This window comes from Coregonus lavaretus (genome assembly GCF_964263955.1).
Source record: "Coregonus lavaretus genome assembly, chromosome: 28".
In the NCBI taxonomy this organism is placed as follows: domain Eukaryota; kingdom Metazoa; phylum Chordata; class Actinopteri; order Salmoniformes; family Salmonidae; genus Coregonus; species Coregonus lavaretus.
Genome location: NC_140015.1, coordinates 23746402 through 23768224, shown reverse-complemented (window position 1 = coordinate 23768224; position 21823 = coordinate 23746402). Strand labels below are relative to the sequence as shown.

General features: G+C 42.6%; 1 protein-coding gene across 1 annotated transcript; it reads right to left on the bottom strand.

Annotated features, from left to right (window-relative positions):
• Window positions 1–1356: 1356 nt before the first annotated feature.
• On the bottom strand, window positions 1357–21349 carry gas7a (growth arrest-specific 7a; the record flags this gene model as incomplete). The annotated part of the gene is made up of 10 exons (XM_084144737.1): window positions 1357–1554; window positions 7206–7304; window positions 7438–7517; window positions 9391–9514; window positions 10230–10358; window positions 11126–11204; window positions 11333–11407; window positions 12579–12694; window positions 13480–13578; window positions 21218–21349. 10 exons carry the CDS (start codon window positions 21347–21349, stop codon window positions 1441–1443), a joined length of 1047 nt encoding a protein of 348 aa, XP_084000863.1. The 3' UTR covers window positions 1357–1440.
• Window positions 21350–21823: the final 474 nt, after the last annotated feature.

The following is a 21823-nucleotide window of genomic DNA, read 5'->3' as shown; positions in this document are numbered from 1 at the left end:
TTTTATATTATGTTATGTACGTTTGTTTAGGTGGATATGTTGGCTAAGGGCTATGCTATTATCTGTGAATAGCATACTGTATAAAATGTATGGACAAGTACAGGTTCCAGTGCAAGTAACACTGACTACTTTTTCTGATGAGCTTTGCGAGTCATTAAAATGTGACTTGGAGCTTCCAACTTAGCACTCCTCTTGGATATACAAAGTGTACTGTATTTAGGATAAATGCCAAATAGCAATTCCCAACTCTAAGCAATGGTTGACTCACAAAGTGCCCGTGCAAATAAATGAATGATTTTAGAATCTGTTGACTATTATCCTTATGTGAAACACCTTGTATAATTCATTGACAAACAACAAGGTAAACATTTAGCTGGCCGAAAGTGCAAGGCCACTTAAACAGTTAACAGCAAAATACATCTAGCTTGTATCTACAAATATACACTGATGCAGAATAGAATATATCAAGAACATTCCAGGTACTGTTTATAACCTTTAGGCACTAAAAGGTGTTAATTGTAACATGGATCGTCGTCATCATTGTCTCACCACTGATCCAAAATAGACTCAGGCCTATGTTCCAATCTGCCACATGAGGTGACTTGTGACAAACATGCTGTTTCACAATCCTAAACATCTTACCCTGTTCAACTTTGAGAGAGGTTGACATGTGTATCAATGTTGACATGTGCAATTCATGTTCATGACAAACCTTAATGAGTTGATTCACTCTTGTTCATTGAGTGCAGTAACTTGGAGTATATACTTTCTGTAAACACATCCCATTTACATTGTTCTACAGTGCCAAGACAGCCACCATATTTCACAAATATGCAATTAACCATATACAGTCAATTTAAGATATTTTCCCAAAACATGCATATCTTGACAGGTAAAATGAATTGGCATAAATATGAAAATATATCATATTTAATCTAGGATATCACATAATGTTTCATATTCCAAAAGTGAAATGTTAATAATTAGTTGTTCAGTTTATGTGCCAAAATTCTGAGGTTTTACAATGCATCCAATCAAATCCTCAAATACAGAAACATTCTTAATAGTGTAAACTTGTAATTTTACAACAGATAAACAACAAATTAATTGTTTAAGCTTGTTTAGTGGCATTCATTATACAGAGTAAAACTATCAAACATCGTGTTACTGTAACATGCTGGTATTTGGACTATTGATCTATCTCTTGTTTTTCCATTGTATGTTCAAAAGCACTGCATTGGGAATGCTAACTTTTCTTCAGTTATCACCGTGATAACATTGTGCTATTCTGATATCATCATAGACAGAATGTGCAGGCCTCACCCTATCCTGAACATACATGCACCTGCACCTGTAGCTGTAGTTGGTATGTTCTGTGAGAGGCCTGGGATTGGTGGAGGTGTTACCCTCTGGTTGCTTGAGGTATGTCAGTGTAGTTGTCTATATGTCCATGTCCACAGGGCGGAGCTCCCCAGTCTTGTGCTCCTGCACCCACAGCTCTCGGTCTTTGGCTGGGTCCACACTCTGAAGCAGCTGATCCACTGGCTCCACCGTCTGCCAACCAACACACACACAGGCTCATATGGACCTTCATCACACATGAAGCCAACACTGACACATCTCATAGACAATGTATATGCTTAGATAACTCATACAGAACACAGTACAATGAGGGGAGAGCCAGACACTGCTATCCATAGTGAACATGGGTAAGCTTACTGTATCTGGAGACACATCACGCTGCCTTTGGCAAATACAACTGGAGGCAAAGAAGTGTGCCAGCGGGTATCAGCTGAGCTTGTTATAGTTGCCCTCTAAAGGACACCCTCCTTATTAGGCTGATCCGTAGTGTGTGCCACCTGTAATTGGCCTTTACCATCACCCAAAGTGGCACTACCCTTGTTACGGCACATGACCCTAGACGCTGACATTCAGCGTCTCGTTAAATCTGCAGGTGTTTGCACCTCCTAAATGAGGAGAGCATCTGGGTTCAATCTCCCTGTTCAAGTATGGCCCTGTGAAGCAGCCAGCAGGGGGTGATAACAGCTGGTGAAGGGGTACAGTGATCGAGTTTGGAGGCGGTGAAATCCTTTTAACTGTTTGGCCAGCATTTTCACAACAAACGTGCTTGCCAAAACGTTGATCTGAGTCCATCGCACAAATCCTTTGTATTGGGATACTTGATCTAGAATTGTTTACTAAAAGGATCTGCTTTAAAAAATCAACATACACCACACAATCCAAATGACATATTTCACTGATAACCATTTTGTTTTACTGTAGCACTATGCTCTCCAAAAGAAGGTAATCATCACACAAAGTTAAGGCCCTCTTCAACCTATGTTGTATATTTCATTCTTTAACAAAACAGTTCGAAATTGCTCATCAACTAACTAGGCTGATCATGACCAGCCTTGTCTCATAGACTAGACGTAACATAGTCAATTTAAACACGGGACACTCAAATTAGTATGATATGTTTGGTATGGTTACATAAGACAGAAGGTTACGGGTATAACGTGAACGTCTAGCAACCCAAAGTTTGCGTGCACGAATCTCATCACGGACAACTTCAGCATTTTAGCTTATTAGCAACTTTGCAACTACTTATGACTTTTTAGCTACTTTGCAACTACTTAGCACAGGGGTCTCCAACAGATCGATCTCGCAGCCCACCTATGAGTAGCTCGCAACAATTCTGAAAATACATGCATTTTTCACATTCCACTGCAAACTGTCATAAACAAATCTCACAAGTATCAGACACTGCAAGCTCCCAGCTACAATCTAATCAACATTGACATTATCCCACCCCTGGTTAGCCACTATTGGCTTAAAAAGCCAAACCTAACACAATATCTGCCAAATAATTTCTTACCTGGCAGAAGGACTGTATATCGTGAGTAAGTATTTCATTTGTGTCTATTATTTGCTATTTGTGACTCGTTTCAGGAAACTAGGTGTATGGCGGACGTCACTGCTTCACAGGAGAGGCATTTCAATGGAAACATTTTTTTTTCAATCAAAATTCGTTTTTTGGCGGAAATGCCTTCTGGAACATGTGAACTTTCATGTGCCTTAATAACAAACTTGTATTCCATCCATAAATACGAATACAATTGTTAAATTACGAGCCTAGTTGGTTTAGCCATGAAAAAAGACAGGAACCTTCCCACTAGCCATAATTGGCTGAGATAATGGATGGGCTGGACATGCCAGGAGATGAGTTTGGAATGGTCTGCCATGTAGCATGCATCTGTCTGTAACGTGAGCTGTTCATTTTTGAAAGATATAACGTTAGCCATCGAGAACTACATACGTTTTGCTACTTTTCTCAACAACATTGATGCCTTGAATTTAGCAGGCACTATCGACAGAAAAAATGATGTGTTACTTTCTGCACACTCCACCGTCATTGTGAACCAGAGTGACTTGACACGACACTGGCCAAACAAGATGTAGGTACAAACAAAATGGAGTTAAATGGTTCCAGTCTGCCGTGAAGCATTCATCTATGTATATGGGTAAGAGTTTAGCTACATGAGAAAAAATGTGCAAGTTAAAGCTAGCGAACGTTACGTGTATGATCTGTGTAGTAATATTATTCGAATCAGAACTCCATTTGCATTGCTAGTTATAGCCTAATGTTAGCTAGCTATGAGTTGGGATTATGCCGGTTCATTGTTTTCTAGCTAGCTAGCTACCTAGCTAGCTACATGTCTAAACAAAAGACTCCACTTCGCCGGATTATTACATGAGTCATGTCATGAGTCCCATCAAATTAGCCAGGTGTGTCTGGGGTTGATTATGGCCATCTACTGTATTTCATGAACATGTGTACATGTCTAGACAATAGTGACCCATTCACTTAGCTAGATGTGGCTGGGGGGTGGTTATAGCATTTCCTTCACATGACCCATCAATTTAGACAAGTGTGTCGGGCAAGCGTCATCTAATAATTATAAAATATTTATAAAATATTTTAATCTGGATACTTTCTGTTTTTGATATTGCTACTATGCAAGTAACCATTTCAGTGTACCGTTTCCACCTTCTGTATCCTGTGCATGTGACAAATAAACTTAGATTTTATTTGATATAGCATGTGTTTACCATATGGCCTCACATGTGAATCCTTAAAGAGATGGTTGGGGCTAAGGCTTAAGAGGGTGTGAGCGATGCTGAATGGGTGTAGAAGAAGAGCTCTCCAGTAGGTTTACCAAAACATTCAAGGGACATTTTCTCAAAAGTGGGGTTACAAGTTTATCAACTTTCAAAGCAGAATAACTTTCCCATTGTTCCTCAACTGCAGTGTTTGATATACCATCTCTACTTTTACCCAATGTAAAAAACACCATTTCACATTTTGCTACATAAGACCGAATCGAAGCAGTCGGTCACATTTGCTAACTTTGCCATGAAATGAGCATCAGCAGTACAGAACCATTGCTAGATGGGCTCATTAGATGGCACATTGCTCACTCTCTAGATGCACAAGTAAAGGGCCAGATGCACAATTAAAGGGGAATTACACTCAAAAATCAAAAATCTAAATGTGTTCATTTTCTTCCAGACCTAGAAAAAAGGGTATTCTGATGTGATTTTAGCATTGACATGGACTCAGAACATCCAATTTCGTTGTAATTTTGAAAGTGAAAAACAAAAATAATCTTAATCCAGGAAAAATAAAACTGAGAAAACATAATTTGGGAAAATATAAAACATAATTTGGGAAATAAATCACACATTTTATAGAGCCCCCCTTAGATTTGTTTATTAACCATTATTTTACCAGGTACAGTGAGGGAAAAAAGTATTTGATCCCCTGCTGATTTTGTACGTTTGCCCACTGACAAAGACATGATCAGTCTATAATTTTAATGGTAGGTTTATTTGAACAGTGCGAGACAGAATAACAACAAAAAAATCCAGAAAAACGCATGTCAAAAATGTTATAAATTGATTTGCATTTTAATGAGGGAAATAAGTATTTGACCCCTCTGCAAAACATGACTTAGTACTTGGTGGCAAAACCCTTGTTGGCAATCACAGAGGTCAGATGTTTATTGTAGTTGGCCACCAGGTTTGCACACATCTCAGGAGGGATTTTGTCCTACTCCTCTTTGCAGATCTTCTCCAAGTCATTAAGGTTTCGAGGCTGACGTTTGGCAACTCGAACCTTCAGCTCCCTCCACAGATTTTCTATGGGATTAAGGTCTGGAGACTGGCTAGGCCACTCCAGGACCTTAATGTGCTTCTTCTTGAGCCACTCCTTTGTTGCCTTGGCCGTGTGTTTTGGGTCATTGTCATGCTGGAATACCCATCCACGACCCATTTTCAATGCCCTGGCTGAGGGAAGGAGGTTCTCACCCAAGATTTGACGGTACATGGCCCCGTCCATCGTCCCTTTGATGCGGTGAAGTTGTCCTGTCCCCTTAGTAGAAAAACACCCCCAAAGCATAATGTTTCCACCTCCATGTTTGACGGTGGGGATGGTGTTCTTGAGGTCATAGGCAGCATTCCTCCTCCTCCAAACACGGCGAGTTGAGTTGATGCCAAAGAGCTCGATTTTGGTCTCATCTGACCACAACACTTTCACCCAGTTCTCCTCTGAATCATTCAGATGTTAATTGGCAAACTTCAGACGGGCCTGTATATGTGCTTTCTTGAGCAGGGGGACCTTGCGGGCGCTGCAGGATTTCAGTCCTTCACGGCATAGTGTGTTACCAATTGTTTTCTTGGTGACTATGGTCCCAGCTGCCTTGAGATCATTGACAAGATCCTCCCGTTTAGTTCTGGGCTGATTCCTAACTGTTCTCATTATCATTGCAACTCCACGAGGTGAGATCTTGCATGGAGCCCCAGGCCGAGGGAGATTGACAGTTATTTTGTGTTTCTTCCATTTGCGAATAATCGCATCAACGGTTGTCACCTTCTCACCAAGCTGCTTGGCGATGGTCTTGTAGCCCATTCCAGACTTGTGTAGGTCTACAATCCTGTCCCTGACATCCTTGGAGAGCTCTTTGGTCTTGGCCATGGTGGAGAGTTTGGAATCTGATTGATTGATTGCTTCTGTGGACAGGTGTCTTTTATACAGGTAACAAGCTGAGATTAGGAGCACTCCATTTAAGAGTGTGCTCCTAATCTCAGCTCGTTACCTGTATAAAAGACACCTGGGAGCCAGAAATCTTTCTGATTGAGAGGGGGTCAAATACTTATTTCCCTCATTAAAATGCAAATACATTTATAACATTTTTGACATGCGTTTTTCTGGATTTTGTTGTTGTTATTCTGTCTCTCATTGTTCAAATAAACCTACCATTAAAATTATAGACTGATCATGTCTTTGTCAGTGGGCAAACGTACAAAATCAGCAGGGGATCAAATACTTTTTTCCCTCACTGTATATTGACAGAAAACATACTGCACTACTTTCTCTTGTACACTAAGGACCTGGGGAAGAGTTGCAGGGGAGAGGAGAAGAGAAGAATGTGCCTATTTTAAAGATAGAAAATAATTAGTAGCTCGCGACATTGTTTCATTTTTTAAAGTAGCTCTCATGTCAGAAAAGGTTGGAATCCCCTGACTTAGCATGTTAGCTAAACCTTCCCCTAACCTCTAACCTAACTCCTAACCCTAACCTTAACCCTAACCTTAACCCCAACCTTAACCCCTAACCCTAACCCCTAGCCTTAGCCACCTAGCTAACATTATCATTCATAATTCGTAACATATCATATGTTTGGCAAATTCGTAACATATTGTACGAATTGCAATTCATCAAATATTATACAAATTGTAATTCGTAACATATCATACGAAATAGATGATGGACAGCTACAAATTAACACATACCATACGAAATGTAACATATCATACTAATTGGGATGTCCCAGATTTACTTTTACTATGTTACGTCTAGGGCTGTTACGGTTACTGTATTCTACCCTTGAGTCCAGGTTGTCATACTGACAGATTGGTTGTCTGACTCCAGCGAACAGCCACTTGTACTGTAAGGCTGACTCCAGCGAACAGCCACTTGTACTGTAAGGCTGACTCAAGTGAACAGCTACTTGTACTGTAAACTAACTCAAGTGAACAGCCACTTGTACTGTAAACTGACTCCAGGGAACAGCCACTTGTACTGTAAACTGACTCCAGGGAACAGCCACTTGTACTGGAAGTGAAATGGACACATGACTCACACTTTGGTTGAACATGTCAGTTTCATGTCGCAGCGTTGTGTACTGGCATAAATTCTGTCGTATCATCTCCACCCTCTCAACCTCAAGTCTCTCCAGCTCCTGAAGAACAGAGGAAAAATAAATAGACAAGGAATCAACCTCACTGTCAAAACAAAGATAACAATGAACATGATCAGCTTTTATTGTTTGTTGTCAACAATGACACTATGAAGAGTTAGTTCAATTGTATTACCAGGCTTGTGGTGACCATCTCCTCAAACCACTTGGACTGGGCCCGGTTGTACAGGTCCACATTGTGCATGAGGTCATCGCCTGTAGAGAACAGATACAGAGTGGTCATTCAACACAGTGTGTTTGACAAGGAGGTAATACTAGACCTCAACTCAACATTAAGTTGCTGGTAGACATTTGCAGTTAAACTGATGTAGTTAAAGATGAAGTACTACGGCCTTAAAGTATTTACTACATTAAATGTATGCCCTAAATTAACGTATGTATGAGGAAAGGCGTGCATGTACTCAGTCCCTATGTCTCCAGCAGAGGGCACTCAGTAACCATGCCTGTTGCGGTGTGAGACTATTGATGCAACATAATACAGAGGCTAACCTCCGATGCTAATTCTATAAAAGCTTGGTTCAATAGGGTTGAAGAAAAGCGCAAAGCAAATGTGACCTAGTATGGAAACGTTCTTCTACATTTCAGATCAATCTATTAGACATGCATTACAAAGGCCTACTGTAGAAAGGGTGTAAGAAACAACCTAAAACAAAACTACGGAGGAAGTTATTTTACAATCCAGCCTCTCCAGTAATTGCACATCTCAATCTATATGGAAATGAGGTCAGGGATTTTAATGACATTTGCCTCTGGAAAAAGTGATAGACACAAGGCAGACGTCATCTAAAGTGTGCCTGACGTGAGCTATTGATTAGAGCTGTGAACTGAGACTAATTCTCTGAGTGGGAGAGAGAATGAACAAGATGCTGGCTTTTATTAATTTACTTTTTCATGTTGTCTTTTTCCTCTAAAGTGTGTGCATAGATATGTATGAAAAAGCAATTACGACCTTGGCACCAGAACTATTTGTACCATCATACTATCTAGAATACAAAGAAATGGGAGCCCCAGGCGTTGTACTGCATGGCTGATCATAACCTCATGAATTAAGCATATTCACTATGAACATGCCAACTATGATTCCACATTCAACTATAAATTCAAAGCAAGATGTGTTTGTCTCCTAAGCACATGATAATGCAATGTTTTTTTTTGTCAGCCTCCTGTCTGAGCTCTCAAACCCCATCCATGTCTGACTGAACGCCCCCACATTCCCTATCTGACTGCAGCACAGCCCCACCTCAACCCTTTTGCCTCCTGCTTGGGAAAACACTGTCTTCTTAGGCAACACAGTCTGGGAATCTCCCCCCAAGTCTGAACCCTGAGCGTGTGAAACATATCTGCACTGGTCGCACCCCTGTCTCTGTTCCATTTACACTACAGGCCCGGCCATGTGGTCCATGTTGCCAGATCTGACTGTTTGGGATGCCTGGCTGGTCCGGACGGGACAAGTCCTCTATTGATACCCTTGTTCACTGCGACCAAAAGATTAGCCCTGGGGATTGTGGGTAATGGTCCTCTCCCAGCGGGCTTATTATCCCACCGCAAAAATAGATCATTAAACTTGTTTCCATGTTGAAATACTACTGGCTCTCTTTTGCAATGGTTTCTGGTGTTGTGCCGGTGGGTGCTTCCCTTAACAGAGTTCTCACCCTGTCGGCTACGCCTCTTGCTGCTGATGAAAACACCACCACAACTTTACACAATGGCAGCACAACATCACAAGGGTAGGCAATTTGCGTGTAACGCAAGAGTGGCCTCAAAAGCGGCTTACGCAACATAAAAGCGGCTGCTCAGCAATACAGGGCTGATTTATCAAGAAACACAGCTGTGGGTGAATTGAACGGCTCAGATTTGAAAGGAGAGAGGCGATTTGTTGCCTTTAAAAGTACACTGTGGTAAGTTAATAAAAAGCACACCTGAGAATGCAGCATGCTTAGGGTGCATGTTCTCTCCTCTCTGGGGGCACAATCTGCACAACTATGTTGGTGTTTCATGGAACTGTGAAATGTGGCTGCTCTACATATGATGTGTTGTGTGTTTAACCCCTGACCCGGGTTTCTCTGACCTGCTTGTGTGGATTTCCGCCGGGCCTTCTTGATGTCCTCCTCGTGTTTGTTCATGTGCTTGATGTCCAGTTGCTGGGTCTTCACCTCCAGATCTTTCTGTCGGTCTGCCAGGGCTCTACGGGCCTACAGCAACACAAGCAGCAGTGTGAATACAGAAACAATATGAATCATTTCATCCTCAGATCTACTGAACCTACAGCTATTACCACAGTCATTACAGCCCTTTCATGTTGGCTACCTATTTCCCCACTCAAATCCCGGCCTCATCCCTTAATCTATTCTTATTTCACGTCACAGGATCTTTCTTCATCTCGTCTGTTGAGGCTACTCTCCATGGTCCTCTGTAGCTCAATTGGTAGAGCATGGCGCTTGTAACGTATGCACACATGACTGTAAGTCGCTTTGGATAAAAGCGTCTGCTAAATGGCATATTATATTATTATATTATGTAACAGTATTGGAAATGTAAACATAGCACTTGGCAGGCACGAACCGTAAACCCACAAAATCTCCTGTGTTAAATGGATGCCAACAAAAATAAAACGAAGGGGACATTATGATTATATGAAGCCAATCGATTGATTTGTCTAATCTATATGATTACCATGGGGAGAAAGATAGGCAACAAAAAGCAACAGGTTTTTTCAGAGCAAAAATGGTTAACCTTATAATACGTTGAATGGTTTCAATAGTCCAACAGAATAATGCTGTGGTGTAGTCAGATCATCCCTAAACCACTTCTTCTGACATTTATTTTTGGATCATTTAAAACTTATCTGGGAAAACCTGAATTGTAGGACAAGGGTTATAGGATGCTATGGTTTAGAGTGGTCAATACCTTCTCCACGCCTGCATAGCGGCTGGCCAGCTGCTTCCTGAGGTCTATGATGTGGTGATCGTACTTCTTCAACTCCTTCTTGAAGTTGTCTCTGAACGTCAGCAGGGGCTTCTCCACCTCACACTGGAGCTGAAGAGGTACAGTTATTACAGTTGTAATTGATATGTAATCATGTGTAACTACAATGTAACTACATTGTACCTGCCTATGTAACTACTATATAAATACACCGATTTAGAGTCCTGGTAGGCCTATACAGGATATATGTGACCTAGCTGCATAAAGCATGGATAAACATAGTCATGAAAAGTGCACTTAGGCCACTATACGTTCAAGAGGATTTCTCACTTTTCCCCTTGACCACACGTTACTTAACCTCATCCCATCAGCTGTGGTGTCTCCGAGCTCAGAGGAGAGGGGATCATGGCATGCTGCATTTCCACGGAATGGGGCTCATCAGAAGACACCACTAATTAGTCAGACAATGGAGGCTATGTAAAGCTTCAAGGCTACCTCTGCTTTATTTTAAGCTTTCTTCAGACCCAGTAGAGTTTTTGCTTCACTGGTAATTGCTGCTGTAAGCCCCACACTTTTTTATATTTTTTGCCCATGTCAGACCAGAGTGAGGTAAACAAACACCCCAGGACGTGGTCAGAGAGACCTTGGATTGACCAAAGGAACACATAAATAAACTGACTGCCAACTAAGCTTTCTCTAAGGGCTCCATAGCTCATAGAAAATACATCTTATAATGTTGATTGAAGGTATGAGTGAAGCATGGATGTTGTCCACTTCCATGAGTTCACATGGAGATTTTTGAATTTTCTCTGTCTGTTACAGTACATGCAATCTATAACATGCGATCCACAGTATCTTTTAGCGAGACAGCAGGCTACCTTGTTGGAGAACTTGAGGTGGACTTCAGCCTCATCATGACAACTCCTCTTCAGCTGGGCCCAAGCCTCCCCAAGGGTTCTGGAATGGGATCAAACAAGAGACATCAACCAAACTGGACAGAATGGATGGGAAAACACCCAAGCAGCAACCAGGTTCATGGTGAAGAATATAGAAAGAATCGAAAGCTATTCTATTGACTCACTCACCCCTCCTCCTGAGCAGCCAAGGGGCTCTGGGAGAGCTTGGAGAGGTTCTTAGAGTATTCCTCTTCAATCTTTATCCTGCAACAGACAAACACAGCCATGTGTTTGGGACTCGAGGGAAGACCAAAAGTTTTTGAATAGAGGAGATTTTTTTTTTTAAAGCTAACAGAGTTTCAAAGGAGCATTGGGGCATGGAGACACTGTCCTCCATTACATCACTGACACCCAAAGACATACAGCACTGTGGCCTCTGTGATATTCAAAGGCAGAAGCCTATTCTATGCTGAGAGAAAATATCAAACAATATCCTGTAACAACAGCCTGGATGTGAGTTAATGCACTTTCCTGTGGAAAGGCCAGAGATTGGAATGAGGTGAGGCCATTTACTCATGATCACCCTGAGGGCGACTCAGAAAGGCCAGCCATATTTCTGTGACATTCAAATATCCTACGAATAACCATTAACCATACACATCTGAGTAAACCTGTCCTCTACGGAAGGTCACGAAGGCCATTCCAAAGACATGGATATGGCCAGAATCTGACATCACAATTTACGGTCAGCTGAAGGTCAGCTGGCACACTGAACCAATGAAGAAAGGTCAGCCCTGAATTAGGATTTGGGGGAAAGGGGCCTTTAAATGAATTGTGTGACTGCGGTCAGGGGATAAAGTGGAAGTTCACTTAATTCTCAAGTCTATTGAGTCAATGGAGACTTTTGTTGTGGGCGCAAAGTGGGGCCTCTTGCTATGCTGAAGCCTATTGAAAGCGTATGTTTAGGATGTCAACTGTATGTACATCTACAACTTAACGTTATAAACCTAGTACGGTACAACACATTTATCTGAATTCAAATGTTCATAGGGATGATATACCTGGGCGGCAGATAGCCTGGCGGTTAAGAGCGTTGGGCCAGTCGCCGAGCCGACTAGGTGAAAAGTCGGTCGATGTGACCTTGAGCAAGGCACTTAACCCTAATTGCTCCTGTAAGTCGCTCTGGATAAGAGCATCTGCTAAATGAATACAATGTAAATATATGAATAGATACTATATAGTGGAGCCAGGTTGTAAAGGACAAAATAACACATGCACTACAATAACAACATGATAATGACATGATAATACCCTGATAAGACATGAACAACAGTCCAAATAAGATTACCATCAAAAAAGATAAGACAATGAGAATCAATAACATTTCCCAACCCACAAAATACATAGATACAAAATCAAATCTATGTTGTGTTACCTCTCCCGGACGAACTCAGCCATCTCTTTCTGCATCTGTTTGCCCTTCAGCTGTTTCTGCAGCAGCACCTCAAAGCCGCCCACAGAGGGGGTCCCCTGGGGGTCCTTCTTGTCAGTCTGAGGGAGAGGATGGAGCATCACTCACACACACAGACCAATACAGCCACAGACTTCATTTCATGGAGAAAATGACATTGTTTACATTGAGTGTATGTGAGTGGTGAGGGGTGGTGGGGAGTCAGAGTGTCCCGTGCAGAGGTCCTGTGTAGCTCAGTTGGTAGAGCATGATGCAGTTGGTAGAGTATGGCGCTTGCAACGCTAAGGTTGTGGGTTCGATTCCTACGGGGGATCAGCACCGGAAAATGTATGCACTCACTAATGTAAGTCACTCTGGATAAGAGCTTCTGCTAAATGACTAAAAATGTGTGTGTATGAGTCAGAGAACTACACATATGTGCCAAGGAGTGGGTGTGAGCGTCATTTGGGTGTGTGTGTCTAAGGCTTGAACAAGGAGCAGCACATCCCACTATGTGTAACAGGATGTGGATGCGACAGGGAGTGATGTGCTGGTACCACGTGAACCAGAGGTGACATATTGATTTCACACAATGAGCTTGAGCTGTGGCTGAGTGGAGCACATTATGCCACAGGAAATACAGACAGCCACAGAGAACATGACTCAGTGGAGCAAGAACAACCATCCAAATCACAGTTTAGTGAAAAGAGGCTTCTGTTACAATCATGTTTGTAGACACATGAATCGGCGTTAATATGACAGACAAAATCTACCCTATTGGATTCAAAGTCATATGTAACAGCGTTGAGATTCCTATAAACATAGGCAGTAGGGATCTTCCTCTATGAGCTGGATAGTGGTTTAGAGATGTCAGGCTCTATCTTACCCAGAAGTAGTCACAGTAGCTCCACTCATTGGGCTTCAGAAGCTGCTGCTCTGGCTGATCTGGTGTCACACTGAGCAGTGGAAAGGTGACGCAGTTGATCTGAATGCAAAAAATAGTGAGACGAATTCAAGAGAGTGAGAGACAAGTGAGAGAGGTTTCTTTGAGACATCAGAGGGAGAGGAAGAAAGAAAGGAAGAGGAGGAGGGTAAGAGATTAATTAGCTTCAACTCTCAGGAATTAATGTGTTGGAAACGCGATGGTTAGAACAGACATCAAAGGTGGAATTTATGGGAGTTGTGTATAGAAGCTTCTCATTTGGAAACAGGACATGGAGGCTCGGTTTGTGTCTGTGTCATGAGGACGGGAGTAAAGGTCAGGAATTAGTAAATACTCTCAGGGGGTGTTGGTCATCAAGATGGTGAGACAGAGAACCCTCGGAGGTGGAGTGGGAGAGAGGGAGGGAGGGGAGAAATGGAGGGGGAGAGATGGAGGGGAGAGGGACAGAGAAGGAGGGAGAGATGGAGGGGAGAGGGACAGAGAAGGAGGGAGAGAAAAGAGAGGGGGTCCTTACGATCCTTTCACTTATTTGTGATAAACTAAAACAACACCATAACAGAGAGAAATCAAATCACATTATATTTGTCACATGCGCCGAATACAACAGGTGTAGACCTTACCGTGAAATGCTTACTTACAAGCCCTTAACCAACAATGCAGTTTTAAGAAAAATAGTTACGAAAATATTGACTAAATAAACTGAAGTTAAAAAAAGAAAGAAAGAAAAAGACCTACAATCAGTGATACAACCAACAACAACCCAAACCAGTGTAGAGCAGAGTCACAACTAAACACACCCAGCACTCAGACTGAATACACACAGCGTCTTCAATTACCCTTAGAGGACAGCAATTATGTAATGTTCACCATCTGTAACCTCTCCCTGCTGGCACAACAACATGCCCTCTATCTATGCCATACTGCCAATGCTGTCCCAGCAGACGACATGGACATCCAGACATGCTGAATCTCAGATGCACAAATATGTATTACATGTTCACTGCTTGGCTAAACCACAGCATGACAAGGAAAAAATACACTGTGCAATAGTTTCAAAAGATACTAAGACTTCTACTCGCTGATTACCATATTTGCTTAATTAAATATGACATTGTTTGAAGCATTGTGTTGCAAATCATTGAGCCTATTGGGAGTTCAAACGATTTAGAATTAGGGAGAGATTTGGAGAACTGGCTGAGAAGAAATTGTCAAACTGAAGGAAGCAAGCCATAAAACCTATTCTTAATCTGTAATAAATACAAACATGAGCTCCATTCTTTCCTGAAGGCAACCAGCCGTCTGCAGTGTAAGACATTTACAGCTCCTTCTTGAAAGCAGTTCTATCAATGACTTGAGATACATGATCTTCTCCCCTTGGACATCTATTATGTATGCACAACTATTATGTATGCACAAACACCCACGTACGGACAGGCAAGAGAAAGGAGATGCATCATTCAAAGACACACACACACGAACACACACATCACATACTGTACACGAACACACACATCACATACTGTACACGAACACACACATCACATACTGTACACGAACACACACATCACATACTGTACACGAACACACACATCCCATACTGTACACGAACACACACATCACATACTGTACACGAACACACACATCCCATACTGTACACGAACACACACATCACATACTGTACACAAACACACACATCACATACTGTACACGAACACACACATCACATACTGTACACGAACACACACATCACATACTGTACAGGCACACACACGAACACACACACACACAAACACACACACACACACACACACACACCTAAAAGTCTGCATATATGTATGCTTCCACACACCACATAAGATACAGTAGTAGAAACACACACATAGAAGTGTCGTAGACTCCTTCTAATGTAACGCATGGCACGCAATGCTACGCTACACAACGCTACGCAACGTGATATACAGTGGGGAAAAAAATTATTTAGTCAGCCACCAATTGTGCAAGTTCTCCCACTTAAAAAGATGAGAGAGGCCTGTAATTTTCATCATAGGTACACGTCAACTATGACAGACAAATTAAGAATTTTTTTCTCCAGAAAATCACATTGTAGGATTTGTTATGAATTTATTTGCAAATTATGGTGGAAAATAAGTATTTGGTCACCTACAAACAAGCAAGATTTCTGGCTCTCACAGACCTGTAACTTCTTCTTTAAGAGGCTCCTCTGTCCTCCACTCGTTACATGAATTAATGGCACCTGTTTGAACTTGTTATCAGTATAAAAGACACCTGTCCACAACCTCAAACAGTCACACTCCAAACTCCACTATGGCCAAGACCAAAGAGCTGTCAAAGGACACCAGAAACAAAATTGTAGACCTGCACCAGGCTGGGAAGACTGAATCTGCAATAGGTAAGCAGCTTGGTTTGAAGAAATCAACTGTGGGAGCAATTATTAGGAAATGGAAGACATACAAGACCACTGATAATCTCCCTCGATCTGGGGCTCCACGCAAGACCTCACCCCGTGGGGTCAAAATGATCACAAGAACGGTGAGCAAAAATCCCAGAACCACACGGGGGGACCTAGTGAATGACCTGCAGAGAGCTGGGACCAAAGTAACAAAGCCTACCATCAGTAACACACTACGCCGCCAGGGACTCAAATCCTTCAGTGCGAGACGTGTCCCCCTGCTTAAGCCAGTACATGTCCAGGCCCGTCTGAAGTTTGCTAGAGTGCATTTGGATGATCCAGAAGAGGATTGGGAGAATGTCATATGGTCAGATGAAACCAAAATATAACTTTTTGGTAAAAACTCAACTCGTCGTGTTTGGCGGACAAAGAATGCTGAGTTGCATCCAAAGAACACCATACCTACTGTGAAGCATGGGGGTGGAAACATCATGCTTTGGGGCTGTTTTTCTGCAAAGGGACCAGGACGACTGATCCATGTAAAGGAAAGAATGAATGGGGCCATGTATCGTGAGATTTTGAGTGAAAACCTCCTTCCATCAGCAAGGGCATTGAATATGAAATGTGGCTGGGTCTTTCAGCATGACAATGATCCCAAACACACCGCCCGGGCAACGAAGGAGTGGCTTCGTAAGAAGCATTTCAAGGTCCTGGAGTGGCCTAGCCAGTCTACAGATCTCAACCCCATAGAAAATCTTTGGAGGGAGTTGAAAGTCCGTGTTGCCCAGCGACAGCCCCAAAACATCACTGCTCTAGAGGAGATCTGCATGGAGGAATGGGCCAAAATACCAGCAACAGTATGTGAAAACCTTGTGAAGACTTACAGAAAACGTTTGACCTGTGTCATTGCCAACAAAGGGTATATAACAAAGTATTGAGGGACTTTTGTTATTGACCAAATACTTATTTTCCACCAAAATTTGCTAATAAATTCATTAAAAATCCTACAATGTGGTTTTCTGGATTTGTTTTTCTCATTTTGTCTGTCATAGTTGACGTGTACCTATGATGAAAATTACAGGCCTCTCTCATCTTTTTAAGTGGGAGAACTTGCACAATTGGTGGCTGACTAAATACTTTTTTCCCCCACTGTACATACTTGGTGGAGCCCAGTCACTTTGTTCATTTTCTGCCTGAGAGATCATACTGATTGTTATGGGCACCAGATTTTCCATAACACTGACTATCTATCACTGCTGTTGTTTATCTCCTGCTCACATCCTCCAGAAAATGAGACCATTTATCTGCAGCATGGCTGTCTCAATAGCTCACTACTCTTTTATGGGCTCTTAGTGAGTTGCTACGCTGTTAGGACTCAGAGATTAATATTCATTTCCTCTATGAAAATCAGGGAGAATTTTTATGCACTGTTAGCACTCTATGTGGTTTATAGTAGTTTATGTTTTTGGACAGATTTTTAGTTGGTCAGCAAATTGAAGGTGTTATGGTTCAGCCTGACAGGGTTATGGAGATTCTAAGGGAGCCAGGCAGGGTCCTTGCTTATGAATGACTCACATGGTGTATGGACCTTCCTGTAGTTTAGAACAGACTAATTACACTGTATCCTAGCAGCAGACAGTGTTGACAAGTGCCAGTTTGCCTAATCAACCAAACATAGGGCGGCGCACAATTGGCACAGCATCGTCCGGGTTTGGCCGGTGTAGGCCGTCATTGTAAATACGAATTTGTTCTTAACTGACTTGCCTAGTTAAATAAAGGTAAAATAAAAAACAAAAATAAAAAACAGAGGGACAGTCTGTCCTCTACCTGCATTCATTATACAGTCATGTCTACCCTAAATGCTGAGGCAAATTTAGAAAGGTTAATTTATTGCCTGGACATTTAACAATTGTGAGCTAGACCTCACACATTGGAATGGTTTATCTCTGCTGAATAGACACAAATATCACTGACAGCATGGAAAATAACCCATGCTTAAAGACATAAGACACTGTCAAGTCAACACATAAATCTCTATCCACCTTAGGTAACACTATCAGAAAATAACCCTTCCCCCAGCACGTACGCACACACACCACACACACACCACACACACACACACACACACACACACACACACACACACACACACACACACACACACACACACACACACACACACACACACACACACACACACACACACACACACACACACACACACACACACACCAGCAAGCATGCTACAAACCTAAAAACACTTCATTATAGGCAGAGTATTGACTGTCTCAACCATTACTGAGACTGTAGGGTGCTCAGCCACTGTTGCTAAGCGACAAATTACTTTTGCTGTAAAGGCGCAATCCCCCATAACAAAAGACTCCAAGACATCCTCCACTATTCTCAGTATGCTGTGGCTTCCTCCAACTCTGTGTTCACTCATTCATTTAATGAGTGAATATTGTGTGACCGATTTCCTAAAATATTTTTTAAATAATAATAATCAAAATAACCCATCTGAATCTTCCAAACGACAGCAGGTGACACTCTAACCAGCTGTTATTCTTTCTTCTCAGCACAGAGCATAACAACAAGTCACACAGCACTTGAGTGAGTATGTTTAATGAGGTGGAAAACATGGACGGCTATTCAGATGCTTTCAGCCCTGTGCATGTTCATTCCATCACACTCAGGTCCAGCCTCATAATATGGAGGAGACAAGGTAACAACAAGGTTACAGCTCTGCTGGTCTCAAATCAGTGGATGCTGGTGGTACTTTAAATAGGAGGATAGTCTCATTAAAATGGATTGAAACACATTAAACACACCATTCCATTCACTCCATTCCAGCCATTACTATGAGCCATCCTCCCTTCAGCAGCCTCCACTGTTTCTGATGGAGGAGCCATGATCCATCCCAAATGGGATTTGAGATATGCTCCAGTGGTGGACGTTAAAGTCGTTCATCTGTCCATGACAACTGAAAGACAGGTCACGTGATGCAACATGCATCATGGCACAACAGAAAAACACCCTCCTGGACTGACATCATGATGAGCACCATACACAGCATCAACGACTACAACCTCCCATTATTCCATCATTACACGACACCACTTCTTCTACGCAATGAATGAGTCAATGAACAAAGCCATGAATATCACTTATCACAGACCAATTACCCATTCATACGATTTCTCTTTACACCGCAAAGTACAAAACTGCAAAAATAATGGAATGAATGCAGCCTAATCTAGTGGTCTCCTTTTCTGAGATCTTCAGTGCTTGATCCATTCCTATTTCTACAGAAAGCAGCATGGAGATATGACATCATGGTTAAATGTTGGGGATGTGTACAGACTAGTAAAGCACAGTAACCATCATGGCTTATGTAGGATTGGATAGTACACTGACTCCTTTGTGCACAAGAGCACCCCAATCCTTTGTCAACAATGCCATCAATCAAGCCCTATCAAAACAAAGCTCACCTGTAAAAAAAAAAATATATATATAAGAACAAAACAAACAAAAAACTATTTTTCCACAATATCAATTCAGTTCTTTTTCTGAATGGCTCCAGTGTTTCCTATGGCAGCGTTTTCCATTTCAGCACCATTAATCATTGTGCTATTGCTTTTGTAACCATGGAAACTGGCCTTGCTGCATCTCTCGGTGCAGGTCTGTGGGGCTTCACAATAGGCAGACTGACAGCTCCCGTGGCTGGAGCAGGTCAGTGAGCCCACCGAGCAGAACCAACGCTGGGAACACACAGAACTGCCTCTGTCTGTTAGCCCTCAGCCCAGCACTCACCATCTCCTCCACACATTCATCATTATAGACCCATAGGTTACATAACCACCAGGTCCAGTGTCAGAACAACTTAGACTCTCTGAGGGATATTTTACATAGATCTGGTTACATGTGGTCCACTCAAAACCCTCATTTGCTAGAAATTAGTTTGATACATTTCTGAGTATAATGAGTTTAATAAATGCTTGTTATGGATACGTGGGAGTAGTGAGTTATAATTAGGAATTCAAGCTGCTTGTGTGATGTAAATGTTTGCATTAGCTGTTGTTGATGGAGAGGAGAACGGAATTAGAATCATGGCTGCAATGTGGAAGTGTTGGCTTCCATATAAACGTTGTGGTTTGGTGAATGCAGTCCTGGGTGAACTGCATTGGCCTGCAGCTAGATGTGTGGACCATTGGGGGTTGGGAGGGATACAGCGTTACACACATATAATACATTTCTACGGCTTCTAGAGAAGAAGACTCAGAGGACTAGTCAGATTCTGGGTCTGTCAGAGATAAATATACTCTAAATATACCCAGAGATGTCAACTGTCAGCTACAAAGGTCGTCGGCTTTTCAAGAAAATCAAAACCCATACATCATACATCATACAAAATAACTTTGCTGCATGGGAGACCTATTGTTACTCAAAGTCTGCGCCAGCTTCTGTGAACTGAGAAAAATCTGAAACTCTTCATTGCTTATGCAAGCCTCAGTCCCAAACCCACAAGACTGATCTAAATCAATAGAATGGAGTAGACACAGTACCGTCCATGAGAAACAGATTAGCTGTTGACCTGTGGAAACCCCACTGATTAAGACTAATGTTCTATCCAATAGGCTGTTTGGTGTGGTGGCAGTGTTCCTGCACTGTGGCTTCCCCCATTACTCCACAGAGATCTGCAGCCAAACACAGAGACTACACTGCTACACGGACACACTGTAGCATACTGGGTAGATGCAAAACATTTTAACGTTGACAGATGGTTGAATGAAATACACACACATCTAGCCTATTGTCAGGTAAAAACACTGTTATCTTCTTCCTTCTGTTCAATTATCTCAAAAGGGAATCATCCTAGCTAAAAATAAACATTCTGTCACATCTGCTGTTTCTACCTGGTGTAATGACTGACTTGTGCTCAGGATCTGTATCTTAAACACAGTCTGAGGCTGCTGCTGCTCTGAGAGAGAAAATAAACAACAGAGATAGACAGAGAGAGAGAGAGAGAGAGAGAGAGAGAGAGAGAGAGAGAGAGAGAGAGAGAGAGAGAGAGAGAGAGAGAGAGAGGGAGAGAGAGAGAGTGTAAGGAAGACAGAGATAGAGAGAAAAGGAGAGATGGAGGGAGATCGAGAGAGAAACAGAGAGAGATAGAGAGTGAGAACAACAGAGAGAGAAAGAGAGAGTGAGGGAGACACAGAGAGAGAAAGGTAGTGAGATGGAGAGGTTCTGGGTTTGGAGCTCCAGGGTACTCACTGTTATCTTGGTCTCCTTGATCACCTTGTTCTGCCTCTTGGCTGGGGAGTTGTTCCCCGGGTTCTGTTGGGAGAGACAGGAGGCATCGTCAACGTCAAAGCTCTCCTCGTTGTCAAAGCTGGCCGCCTCCATCATCACACAACACCTCTTCTCCTCCTGCTCCTCTCCCTGCTCCTGCAACTGAGGCTGCCTCTCACTGCCTGCCTGCTGCCTGCCTGATGTGGTGAGTCGAGTGGAGACGCGTCACGGGGGGGGGGGGGGGGGGGGGGGTTGGGGGGTTAGTAGGGGGCTGGGGAGATGGGAGGGGGGAGGTGTGGAGGGGAGGGGGTGGAGGCGGTTGGTCACGGTCCTAGGAGCGTGACGAAGCTAGCCTCCGGTTAAGCTGCTGTCACCCGAGTCTGGAGGTTGACGGCGGGGGGAGAAGGATGCAGCCAGGAGCCTTGTGTCTCCCTACTGTCCATACTGAAAACCACTGAGACAACACGTGGATGGAGCAAGCAGAAGAGAGAGAGAGAGAGAGAGAGCGAGAGCGAGAGAGAGAGAGAGAGAGAGAGAGAGAGAGAGAGAGAGAGAGAGAGAGAGAGAGAGAGAGAGAGAGAGAGAGAG